General features: G+C 42.1%; 1 protein-coding gene across 2 annotated transcripts in view; it reads left to right on the top strand.

Annotated features, from left to right (window-relative positions):
• Positions 1 to 10,722, top strand: part of CNST (consortin, connexin sorting protein) — an 89,371-nt gene extending 78,649 nt beyond the window's left edge. For both annotated transcript variants that reach the window (XM_066381670.1, XM_066381679.1), the window contains exons 10-11: positions 4,602 to 4,737; positions 7,791 to 10,722. In XM_066381670.1, the coding sequence (XP_066237767.1) occupies positions 4,602 to 4,737; positions 7,791 to 7,996 (342 nt within the window). In that variant the 3' untranslated portion in view covers positions 7,997 to 10,722. The remainder of the gene's footprint in view (positions 1 to 4,601; positions 4,738 to 7,790) is intronic.
• Positions 10,723 to 13,526: the final 2,804 nt, after the last annotated feature.

The raw sequence follows: 13,526 nt of genomic DNA, 5'->3' as shown, positions 1-13,526 counted from the left end.
GGCGATGCTCTGCCCCTCCCAGGCGTTGCGCTGCCACGACCAGAGCCACTCTAGCGCCTGGGGCAGAGGCCAAGGAGCCATCCCCAGCGCCCGGGCCATCCTTGCTCCAATGGAGCCTCAGCTGCGGGAGGGGAAGAGAGAGACAGAGAGGAAGGAGGCGGGGGGGGGGGGGGGGGGTGGGGGGGTGGAGAAGCAAATGGGCGCTTCTCCTATGTGCCCTGGCCAGGAATCGAACCCGGGTCCCCCGCATGCCAGGCTGACGCTCTACCACTGAGCCAACCGGCCAGGGCCACATGGGGCACTTTTTTGATTGAGACCCCAAACTAATACTGTGACCTTGTTTTGGCTTACTTCCCTTCTACCATAGAATTAAGGAAAACTCTAGAAGTCATTTCTTAAACTCTTCATGTTTCACAGCCTTGGTGTGTGAAGTAGGAATTTTTATCCTTAGGGCAGGTTCTAAGGGCTCCACCCAAAACTCTTGCCAGAACAGAAAGGCTTACACCCACCTGTCTTCTAAGAGTTTCTCGCTTGGCTTGCTTCTCCTGTGCCTAAATGAGGGCACACCATCCCCATTCTCCATGTATATACTGAAGGACCAGAGGACAGTTAGAAAGGAAACAGAAACCTGGAGAAGATCCTTCAGCAAGCCTGAAAGGCAAAGATGGAAAAGAGCACACTGTACTTCAGACACTGGGGTGGGCCCTGGTGAAACAACAGGTTTTTGGTGAGAGAGAAAAAGGAAAAGAAAATGTAGGGTGTGGTTAGATTTTTTCGCCAAGAATGAAGCATTGATGAGGGAGAGTGTCAAAATGTTGGTCCAACTCACCCAACTGTAATTTCTCGTATTCTACTTTTCCCTCTTTTAAAGATTTTTTTTAAATTTTTTATTTTATTTATTCATTTTAGAGAGGAAAGAGAGAGACAGAGAGAGAGAGAGAGAGAGAGAGAGAGAGAAGGGGGGGAGGAGCTGGAAGCATCAACTCCCATATGTGCCTTGACCAAGCAAGCTCAGGGTTTCGAACCGTCAACCTCAGCATTTCTAGGTCGATGTTTAATCCACTGCACCACCACAGATCAGGCTTTCCCTCTTTTAAAAGGTTGCCAAAGTTCATTCCCACTCATAGTAAATAAACTGGGGCCACTTTGGAAGCTTGTATCCCTTAGCTCAGTGGTCTGCAAACCATGGCTCCCGAGCCCACATGCGGCTCTTTGGCTCCTTGAGTGCGGGCACAAAGGCCAGCTTAGGAGTGCCCTAATTAAGTTAATAACAATGTAACTACCTATATATACTTTAAGTTTAAAAAATTTGGCTCTCAAAAGAAATTTCAGGCCTGACCAGGCAGTGGCACAGTGGATAGAACGTCAGACTGGGATGCAGAGGACCCAGGTTCGATACCCCAAGGTTGCCAGTTTGAGCGCGGGCTCATCTGGCTTGAGCAAAAAGCTCGCCAGCTTGGACCCAAGGTCGCTGGCTCGAGCAAGGGGTTACTCGGTCTGCTGAAGGCCCGCGATCAGGGCACATATGAGAAAGCAATCAATGAACAACTAAGGTGTCGCAACGAAAAACTGATGATTGATGCTTCTCATCTCTCTCTGTTCCTGTCTGTCTGTCCCTATCTATCCCTCTCTCTGACTCTCTCTCTGTCCTTGTAAAAAAAAAAAAAAAAAAATCAATCATTGTACTGTTGATATTTGGCTCTGTTGACTAATGAGTTTGCCGACCACTGCCTTAGCTGCACGACATTCAGAGCGAAACACCCCAGATCAAGCCAAGCAGGAGCTATGGTAGGGCCTACCAGCTGCTAGGCCTAGGACCAGCTTGTCAATATTGCAAGCACATTCTGTGTCTTTCTAGATGATTTCCAAAGTTTTTCTCAGTCTTTCAACATTCATTTATTCATATTTGCAATGTCTTTTGATTTATGACTTGGGTCTGTGTCTTGAATATATAGATTCAAAGTCCATATCACAAAGATAATACAGTTAGCAGTAATGCCACTCTGGGGCTCATCCTCAGATTGTTTATTCTAAGGAGTTAAAGCAACTTGAAGATGCCTGTGTAATGTGAATTCACTGTTGGTATATGTATGACTCTATGAGGAAAAAGTCTATGAAAACCTCATTATTTTACATTTGCTAAAAGTAAAAATATCTATAGTAGTAATGTATTCATTAAATTAATTTTGGTTTTCTATCTTTTGCTCTTAAGGAAGCTGTTAGGGCTTTTTTCCCTCTAAGTTTCAGCAGGGTGCTTGTCTAATCATTTTTCTTTGTTATAGGAAGGGGTTCTTTAACGTCCTTGCTTTCTAAAGCAAGATTTGAAAGGTTGTTCCTTTGCATATTTGTACTTACCATCTTTAATGTCACTAAAGTACTTTAGTTTTCTCAGAAGAAGGACATCATCTAAAACACATATTTCCTATAAAAAGAATAAATGGCTAACATTGATTTGGTGTATTTTTGTTTTTGTTTTGAGATAGTGTTTTCTATAAACCCATGTTCAGGAAAGCCTGGTAGAAGACTATATTGAGTTACTTGGCCCTAAAAGCCTTGAGTTATAAAAAGACCTAATAGAACCTGTAATATTTATACATAGCACATTATCAGAGGTGGCGGCCTGGAACTGGAAATCATATTATTTTATGCCACTGATCAGCTAAATGACATACAGGCAGTGCTTACCTTACAGTGATCTGATACCAGCAAGTCACTGACACCTACAGTGTTAGCCCCACAATGCCCATCTATGTCATCACCAGCAACCTGTTCAAGCCAGCCACTTGCAAGGTAACCTCTGAATCAACCTGCTGCACAGGAGGACCTTTGCTAAGACTTCCCACTTCCCAGCTCCACCAACAGACCCTCGTCCCATTCTCCCTATGCCTTGGAGTCTTTTCACTCCTAAATGGCAAGGGTTTTTATTTTTGTCTTTGTTCCTATGTAAGGGCTGGGGCGGAGGCAGGAGAGAGGTATTCCAAGTGAAAACCAGAAGGAAACATAGAAAGGGGCAGAAGTGGGGAACTGAAGAGATATTAGACAGCAAACTTTTTCTATGAAGAACCAAATAGTAAATAGTTTAGACTTTTGGGTCTGTTGCAACTACTCAGTTCTGCCATTAGAGCCCAAAAGCAGTTATACACAATATGTAGATGAATGGGTTTGGCTGTGTTCCATTTAAATCTTACTGAATTAATATAGGCACGGGCTTTGGCCTACCAACCAGTTTGCCAGCCTGTGCATATTCGAAGTGGGGTGTCCGTAGTAAACTGGCTCGAGAGATTCTAGAAGAGAAGTCCTTAACATATTTTGAGAAGTCAAGTATTTTTTAATAAATGTGTTGTTTCTCAGAGGAACTGAGAGAACACTCATTTTTATGTTAAAAGTTGTTATGAAAAATTTGAGCCCTGGCCAGTTGGCTCAGCGGTTGAACGTTGGCCCAGCGTGTGAAAGTCCCGGGTTTGATTCCTGGTCAGGGCACACAGGAAAAGTGCCCATATGTTTCTCCACCCCTCCCCCTCTCCTTCCCCTCTCTGTCTCTCTCTTCCCCTCCCGCATCCAAGGCTCCATAGGAGCAAAGTTGGCCTGGGCACTGAGGATGGCTCCATGGCCTCCGCCTCAGGCACTAGAATGGCTCTAGCCACAACAGAGCAATGCCCCAGATGGGCAGAGCATCACCCCCTGGTGGGCATGCCAGGTGGATCCCAGTTGGGCACATGTTGGAGTCTGTCTGACTGCCTCCCTGTTTCTAACTTTGAAAAAATACAAAAAATACAAAATAGAAAAAAAAAAGATTTGAAGTGTCACATGTTTACTTCTTTAAAATTGCTGATGAGGCCTTGGCCAGTTGGCTCAGTGGTAGAGCATCAGCCTGGCATGTGGAAGTCCGGGGTTCGATTCTAGGTCAGGGCACACAGGAGAAGCGACTATCTGCTCCTCCACCTCCTCCCCCCTTTCTGCAGCCATGGCTTGAATGGTTCTAGCATGTTCACCCCACGCTCCATGACCTCGCCTCAGGCGCTAAAATAACTCAGTTGCTGAGCAATGGAGCAAGCCCCAGATGGCAGAGCATCACCCCATAGAGGGTTTGCCAGGTGAATCCCAGTAGGGACATATATGAATGAGAGTCTTGTCTCTGCCTCCTTGCCTTTCCCACTTAATAAAAAATAAAATTTTAAAAAATCGCTAACGAACGAAAAAAAAGTGTTGCTAGATTATCATCCTCAGTTATATAGTAAAACCGAGTGCTAGTAATTAAGCAAAGAGGGGTTGTGAGTGATCATTTTGCAGGTTACTGAACAGGGAAATGGAGCTACAGAGCAAGGCAAGCAAAGGAGGCCTGACTGCCAGTCCAGTGCGCTGGGTCACTCTGCCTGGCCCTGGAATCGATTCAGGGCTTCAGAAGAGCAGGTGCAGGTGTGTTTGGCAGTCGTCTGCATAGTTAAGTTTTGATGGTCAATTGTGATTTTTAATAGGAATTAAACCTATAATAGAAATTCATACTCCTATGGAATCAAATTAGCCTTGTTAGGGTTACATGTAAAATACCATTGATTATTTACCATCATAATTTAACAAATGGTTCTTCTAATCTCTGACAGGTTGTTCCTGCTGAAGGATTGGTCTCTATATTAAAGAAGAGGAATGATACTGTAGGAAATCATCCTGCGCAGATGCAACAAAAACCATCCAAACGAAGAGTGAGATTCCAAGAAATAGATGATAACTTGGATCAAGGTTAGTAGACTGCTCAGCATGGTGTCTGACACAGGGTCGACTCTCAGTGTTTGCTACAGAATGAATTGATGTACGATAAAAGCTGATGGGATTTTAAAAGAAATCTGGGCCATAGTTTTCTCTTCTATAAAGAAGCCAAGAATTGAACTATCATCAGTTCTTAAATAATTTCTAAGCATTTTGTTTGCTCAGATAAGTGTCCAAATTCAGTTCATGGCCTTCCTATCCCCTACACAGTCCTCAATATTCAGAACTCACTTCAGATTTTTTGTTTGGGGTTTTGTTTTTTGTTTGTTTTGTTTTTTAGTGAGTCTGCTACTTTTGTCTTGTCAGCAGCAGTTAATAGTCCTATTTTTTATGTGTGGAAAAATTTTATGGATTACAAGTATAGTCTCCTCAGTCATTTCTTGACTCTATAGAAGAAAGCATCTCTTAAGAGCAGCAATTTAACACTGTTGCTGTTAGACTTTTCCCTCCTGGGCCTTTGCTTACAGTGGTTGCTAGGTTTACCTGAGGTCTACTAGGTAAGTAAGAGTGAGTAGAAATATCACCAGGATGTGTGGGTGTGCTTCTTGTGTTTATAAAATAACAGTGTGAGCATGTAGCTGTGCTTTCTGAGTATGACATGAAGTGAGAGAGGCTTCTAAATGTTGACAGCTGTTAAGCTGGTAGAAGCCTTGGAGACAATCTGTCCCTAGCCCTGATTTTACCTTTGCGCCTTGCGCGTAGTGCTGCCATTCTTCTTCAGATAAAATGTCCCATTCTTTGCGCTAAAGGGCTCAGCATCGTTGCTTACCGGGAGGATGGAGCCCTAGGTTTACAACTGACTGTCCTATCTCCCCGAGTTACCCTCTCATCACAAACCCAGTCACTTAACTTGTGCTCAGTGGCCACATGTCCCTCGCGGCTTCCGTGTTGGACAGTGCAGCTCTAACATTATTTCAATGCATATAGATGAAACAAAATAGATATTTTTAAATAAACTTCATTTAAATTTTGTATATAAATATATGATTATGGAGAAACAGAAGGAAAGACACATAGGAGATTAACACAGAGAAGGTGGTGGTAGGGCTTCATGCCAAAGAGGAAAAGGTGGGGAAACACTGAACTGATGACAAAACATACACACTCACACACACATGTGCAACGTGTCGGATGCGATCATATTTAATCATTTGTATACAGTTCATTTGCATATATGCATATAAACTGTTAAGATCTATTAAACCATAAATTTGTAAATCATAGAACAATGTGGTAACATAATCCTACTTAGGTGAAAATTCTGAAACCATTTGTGTTTGTTCGAGAACAATACATACCACAGTTAATGGTGTCTGCCTGTGGAGGGAGAAGGGGAGTGTCTCCTCTCGACTTAGACTTTGGTGTTTGATCTTTCACAGGAATAATATAATCACATATCACTGTAACATATGCTAATGATGAGGAACTCAGATAGTAATGAAGTAAGAAAGTAAGTTCTTCAGTCTTCCCTTGTGGGTTCCCGCAAGTGTTGATTGAAGTTTCTTATTATCCTTTTGAGACACATTCTATATATACATGTGCATATGTGGATATACACACTGAGACACGTGTCTTTTTTTAAGTTTTGAGAGAGAGAGAAAGAGGAGTGGGCTTCTTTAGCAGCTTTTTAATTTTAGCAGGAAGCATCAATTTGTAGTAGTTGCTTCTCATATGTGCCTTGACAGGGTAAACCCGAGGTTTCGAACCAGTGACCTCAGCATTCCAGGTCACTGGCTCAACTTGAGCCTCCTAGTCAAGGCACATATGAGAAACAATCAATGAACAACTAAAGTTACATTACTACAAGTTGATACTTCTCTCCCTTCCTGTCTCTCTATGTCTCTCTCATCTCTTAAAAAAAATGAAATTGAGTTTAATTTTGATGAGAGAGTGATCCCACCCAAAGTAATTTTGTATTGTTTAATATCAAATTGATTTTGCTTTAAGGTGTGCACTCCATGATGTGCACTCCAAAGACATTTTAATAGCTTATAATTTGTATTCTAAAAGAATGCTATGAGCACATCAAAAGAAGTACTGCCTGCCTGACCAGGCGGTGGCACAGTGGATAGAGCGTCGAATTGGGATGCGGAGGACCCAGGTTCGAGACCCCGAGGTCGCCAGCTTGAGCGCGGGCTCATCTGGTTTGAGCAAAAAGCCCACCAGCTTGAACCCAAGGTCGCTGGCTCCAGCAAGGGGTTACTCAGTCTGCTGAAGGCCCACAGTCAAGGCACATATGAGAAAGCAATCAATGAACAACTAAGGTGTCACACCGAAAAACTAATGATTGATGCTTCTCATCTCTCTCCATTCCTGTCTGTCCCTGTCTATCCCTCTCTCTGACTCACTCTCTGTCTCTGTAAAAAAAAAAAAAAAGAAAAAGAAGTACTCCCTTGTTTTTCCTTCTTTTTTTTTTATGGAAGTGATTATATTCAGCTCATTGTATAAGTGAGCTGGTTTTATTGTTTTTTGTTTGTTTGTTTTTTTACAGAGACAGAGAGAGAGTCAGAGAGAGGTATAGATAGGGACAGACAGGAAGGGAGAGAGATGAGAAGCATCAATCATCAGTTTTTTGTTGCGACACGTTAGTTGTTCATTGATTGCTTTCTCATATGTGCCTGGACCAGGGGCTACAGCAGACCGAGTGACCTTTTGCTCAAGCCAGTGACCTTGGGTCCACACTGGTGAGCTTTGTTTAAACCAGATGAGCCTGCGCTCAAGCTGGCGACCTCGGGGTCTCAAACCTGGGTCCTCCACATCCCAGTCCAACATCTATCCACTGTGCCACCGCCTGGTCAGGCAAATGAGCTGGTTTTAAGTTGAGCATTGACAAGCTCCATGAGCATATATCTTTATGGTAACTAATAAGTGCATCTTGTAGAGTCAGAAGGTGCATCAGCTTTCTGTCGGTGGCACCTGTCGTAGAGGACTAATATTAGAAATGTCTAATTATCTTAGTGAGAAGATGGTGGGAGCCTGCATTTCCCTGTTGTATCAGTTTAACCTTACTCTGTTCTCATTCACAGATGAAGTTGGAAACGGTTCCTGTATTTTACTGATCTTGTTGTGCATAGTGACGGTTTTCCTGAGTGTTGGAGGAACTGCATTATACTGCACTTTTGGTGACATGGAGTCACCTGTCTGTATGGACTTTGTAGACAACGTGGACTTCTATTACACTAAGTTCCTGCAAGGAATGGCAGAACTGAAACACTGGATCTATCTCTCCTAGCAGCATCCTGGAGACATGGGCATGCTGGCCACGAGAATCAAAGTGAAACTTTCTAAACAGCTTTTATTTTAGGTGTGATGTGATGTGTGTCCCCTCCCTGCAGTGAGGAACTGTGGACATCAGAAATGGCAACTTTAAATGGCAGTGCAGAGAGACTTTTAGAATCAAGCAGTGGTGGATCTGAGCACTGTGGATGGAAGAATGATCTTTGGAGAGCGTGTCTGTCCCTTCCTCACTGAGTGGAATTAAACAGGGCAGTGTTGGAGCCATGCCATTTTTAGCTTTCTTGTCAAGCTAACGGTTAAAGGACACTTGGTTTACATTTGTTCGTCCAAAGACATTGCTTCCAGCCGTACGCAATAAGTTTGTGTACAATCAAAAGGAGTTACCTATGGTTTTGATGTCCTTTTTCTAGTTAACCTTGGAAGCTGTGTAATTTTAGGCTTTGTGCATTATTTTCAGATTCTGTTCTCCATTTGTGAAATGGTTGTGTGTGTGTGGGTGTGTGTGCATGCATGTATGTTTCAGACAATTACTCATAAGTAAATACCCAACACAAAATAACAAAAATTATTCTTTTATCTTAGTATAGATTTGTGCAGGCGCAAATCTTTAAAGAAGGTTTAACTATGGCACAGATGAGTTATAGAAATCTTGGCCCTGAAATGAGAAACTGTGACAATTAATCTGCAACCATTAACTTGATTAGCCAGAAATTAATAACAGGCCTACAGGTAAAATTATAGTGCTTCCTCTGAGTCTTGGGTAACCAGTTGCATCGTGGATTTGATGCTTCCTGAAGTAGGATGAACACTGGACTCAATTCAGCAAACACTTACTGAGCACCTATTACATTCTAAGAATCTAAGAACTAAAATACAAAGGTAAATAAGATGTTAGTTTCTCCTCTAGATTTTTTAATTCTGGCCTATATTAAAAAAAATACTTCGGCAAATGAAATAAATCACTTAACATAATTTAGCATTAACAGATCATGCATTCAGATGTTTGAATGTACACTCATATCATGGGCTAGATTTAGACCTATTATGGGGTCCTGAAGTGAAAATTCAATCATGTCTTAAGCAAATGTCTATTCTTTTTGTTTAAATCTGTCAGTCAGGTTGCATTTCCTTTTCTAAGGTTTAACCTTTAGGAAGCCTTGCTTTGGCTTTTTATATCATAGGCAACATTTTAAAAGAAAACACCTTAATTACAGTTATTTAGCAAGGGATCATTATTTCGTGGGGGTTTTTTCTGTCAGGATCATCTGAAAGAAAAGGGAAGAAATTACTTTCTAGTTGTTACTGGCTGGTACAGGACCTCCTTTGTGTCTCTGCTTATTTATTTAGATCATATGAATTATAAAGGGCTTTTTATACATGTTTAAAGTGTGTTGTTGAGCACGCATTCGGTTATCCCAATGTAGATATTTAATTATTGTGTACTTAGTACTTTGATTTTCTGTAAATTCAGTTCTTCCTGTTTTTAGGCTGTTTACTTTTAAATTGATGTTTTATTTTCATTTACAATACTGTCTGACTTGTCTCATGTCACCATAAACTGTAATATTTTCAAGGAGTATAGATCAAAGATATTTATTTAGAAGTATACAAGATATTGAAATTTAGATTCCTTATATGTAAGGCTGATTTTATTAGAGGATTATTTTGATGTTCTATTATAAATTTTAAGAATTTGTATTCAAATCATATATAAACTATGTCAATGTAGTTGGTACTAGCTTATGTGGTTTTATAAAAGACAGCCACAAAGTCTGCTGTGAGGGGCATCTCCCTCAGGATAACCCTCTTCTGTTTTACCCTCTTGATTTTTAGTTATAGAATTTGGTGAATTTTATTTTTGCCAGTTTTATGTCAAGATAAATCAAAACTTCCCTCCTGTTCTCCCCTTCCAGGTTACCATTGAAGTCCTAAGTAAACTGTAGTGTCGTAGTGGCCTAGATGCCACCAGGGCCACTACTTCTGAAACCAAAGGTTTCCTGGAACCTTGACATTGAGCCAAAAAGATTGAGATAATCCCTTGGTCCTCAGGGGCCCAGTTGAGTCTCGGAAGAACCACGTGTGTCCTCACCACTTCCCAGGGAGGGTGGGGTGAGTTCAGGAGCATACTGATGTCTTGATTTAAAATAGGCATAAAAATCTCAACTAGAAAAATTAGGACAACATTTAAAAATGTCATAGTTATTTATTGCATGAATTGGAGTTATTCCAACTGGTGATGAAAGACTTGTTATCTCAAACATAAAAAATTCATCCAACTTTACTATAATGTAATTATTTCTGCCCTGTGAGAGTTTCAACAACTGTTTGTAACTAATCTTCCTTAAGAACTGTATTTGAGGGTAACAGGTCAAGCTTGTAATTTAAAATCTACACCAACAAAGTGTCTCAGAGAGTTTATTTGAATCCTGGGGTGATGAGAAAAACTGCTTTAAAGCGAAAGTAAAATATTTTCATAAATTGGTCTGGCCCCCCCAGTAGATAACAAAATATTTTGGGAAGTCAAATAGGCCCTACATAAAGGTTCTTCCGCTTCTAAAACACTAGTGTAGTAACTACAGTTGGCTCTAAAGATTCATTCTTTTACATTTAAAAATCACAGTCCTCTGGGGTGTTTACTAAGCTGTGAATTTGTGGATTGTGCTGAGAGGATCTGAAATATGAACATGGGCCTTAGTTGCACAAGGCAGACGTGAATTGGGTCTTGCTGGAGTGGTGGGAGGATGTGGGGTGGGTGTAGCAGGGTGGGAAGTGAGAAATAAAGAGAGAAGGTGGGACAGAATGAAGAAATCCCTTTAGCTGTTAACCTGTTTCACTAAAGCTGACTTTGTGGCATTTACTCCTGGTCCAGAGAGAGACTGAATCTTTGTCTTCCCACTCACATGACCTATATAATTGTGTTAGTTTCTATTGGCTCGATTAACAGTAACCCACCCTTGTATACTTCTTTCTTCAGTGTCATAGCGTTTTCACATTTATTTGTTTGATACTTGGATCAGTAAACATACATTCCCTAGAGTCCAGGTCTTGCAACTCCCAAATTCAATATACTTACCCTTCTGTCACATTGCCTCCATCCTCAAAATGAGTAACTGTGACGTAGGGTTCATGGTGTAAATTCTAGTGCTGTCTGCTATTTTAACAACTTCAGCCCTGGCTGGTTGGCTCAGTGGTAGAGCTTCAAGTTGGCATGTGGATGTCCCAGGTTCAACTCCCGGTCAGAGCACACAGGAGAAGCAACTGTCTGCTTCTCTACCCCTCCCCTTACCCCTTCTTTCTCTCTCTCTTCCTATCCTGCAGCTGTAGCTCAGTTGGAGCACATTGGCCCCAAGCACTGAGGATGGATCCATTGCCTCACTTCAGGTGATAAAATAGTTCAGTTGCTGAGCAATGGAGCAACGGCCCCAGATGGACAGAGCATCACCCCGTAGGGGGCTTGCCGGGTGGATCCTAGTTGGGGCACATGCAGGAGTCTGTCTCTCTGCCTCCCTGCTTCTCACTTAAGAAAAATGAAAAAATAAAACTACTTTAAAGATAATTATTATTGAGCCTCCTGTACTAATCCTGTAAAATCTATAGCGAATTAAAATTTTCCTTAAGAAATTCTAGTACAATTTATTCCTGAGTTTAGGCCCCTAAGGGAAAGAGTATGGTAACTGATGGGCATCTCTTCTCCCTGATTCTAAGAAAAGTTACTCCTGCATTCAGCTTTTTGTCTGTTGCCCTGAGAACAGAGCAGAAACAGTATCTGTTTCTTCTTGCTATCTGTACTTTGACAAACATTTGCCTGCCATGTGCCTAGCCCTGAGTCGGGATCTGGGGCTCCAGCAACTGGAAATGGTACCAGTTTGAAGGAGTTAGTATCTGGTAAGTGTAGCATCCACCGGGTATGAGAACAAACGTCAGAGACTTTCAGGAGTTATGTTACTTTATTGGCCAGTTTAACCTGCGCAGGGACGAACTCCCAAGATGTCCGGAGACACCGTGCCCACAAGGAGCTGCAAATGGGAGCCGCGCCTGGAGCTTACAGCCAGGCCCTTATATATCCTAAGTGAGCAAGCATAGTACAGAAGCAGATGTGGCAGTTTAGCTATTGGCTAGGGAGGTCACATGCAGCATAGCAACAGGGGCCGGCATAGCAACAGGGGCCGGTTTTAGCTTAGTGGCGAATTTCAAACCTAAACTTCTGATAAGGGTCTCTGACCTTCTTTGTTCCCAGCCTCACAGGAGCCATATCAGCACTTACTGTCCTTCAATAGTTACACTCTTTGGCAGCCCCAGTATTCCCTGAATCTAACATTCCCCCATCTCTTTTGGGCATAAATCAAACCCTTGATTCTTCATCATTGGGGAGAATGGTATAAGGCTGGGGCTCATGAGAATTTACTTTAGCTGTAGCTATAAGCTAATTGGGTCTTATACACTGGCTAGTGATTAGCCTAGTACGCCTCTCACAATGGTCAGCAATGAGCTCTGGGAGAGGGGTATTTATAGGCGAAACCTACAAGGTTACAATGTTTTCAGCACATTTGTACAATATCTTTGCAAAAGTACACAAGCACACACTGTTTTAAGATAATAAACTGCTTTCCTGCAATATCTGCAGGGCTGATACACAAGGAATGTGTCCTGCCTTGTATTTTTCTTCTCTGCACTAACTTCTTACAACTTGCACAAACCTTCTGCAACTTACATAAACCTTCAACTTCTATGCACTTTCTTATCCAGAAATAACTGGCCTTTATAACAACTTGCTTTTCCCTTTTCTTTTCAAAAGTACCTCTACACTTCATACTTTCTATTATTAAAACTATACAATTCCTTTCTAGTCAAAACTCTTGATTTAAAAATCTTTAACCTTTAGTGACAATTAAGTTGACTTTCTTTTTATCCTAATTTCCCTTTTCCTAAAGCCTGATTAAAAGAGCCCTTAGTTAGTTCCTCTAGGCATTAGCCATGCGTGGACCAGTTAACTTCTGGTTTGTGGCTAAAGCAGGGCATGCTGTCCTTCTCAGGGTCAGCTTACAAGGGTTGGCGGGGTCAGTCTTCGCTGTCCACAAAAGTGTCTGCTGGGACTGTAAGCTTCAGCCAGCTGCGGTGGACCCAGGCGGGTGTGCCTTCTACCTTGGCAGTAGTGGGGGTGCTCAGGATCATGGTGTGTGGAACCGTCTACGTGGGAGTCAGTCCTTGGGTGGTGTACTGCTAGAAGTGCCTCTTGGACAGTCTTTGAACAGTTTGCTGAGTAACCTGTAAAACCTTCTCATGTCCTACTTTCCACAGTACAGACGTGTCCCTTGATGGGGCCGGGAAGCCTGGCAGGCTTTCAGTTCAATGACCTTTCTTTCTACTCTGGAGCAGGGTCTGCAAGGACTTGAGGAAATTATGATTAGAAATCTCTAGTTCCCCTCTGGTCAGTCGAGGTACAAGGGGCACAAGTTGCCCAAATAAGATTTCATAAGGGGTCTATTTATTGAATAGGGGGTACATCTGGTTCTAAAAAGGGCGAA

Source organism: Saccopteryx leptura, chromosome 1, assembly GCF_036850995.1.
Source record: "Saccopteryx leptura isolate mSacLep1 chromosome 1, mSacLep1_pri_phased_curated, whole genome shotgun sequence".
NCBI lineage: Eukaryota > Metazoa > Chordata > Mammalia > Chiroptera > Emballonuridae > Saccopteryx > Saccopteryx leptura.
The sequence above is the reverse complement of the archived record's forward strand: the minus strand, read 5'-3'. Positions and strand labels throughout refer to the sequence as shown.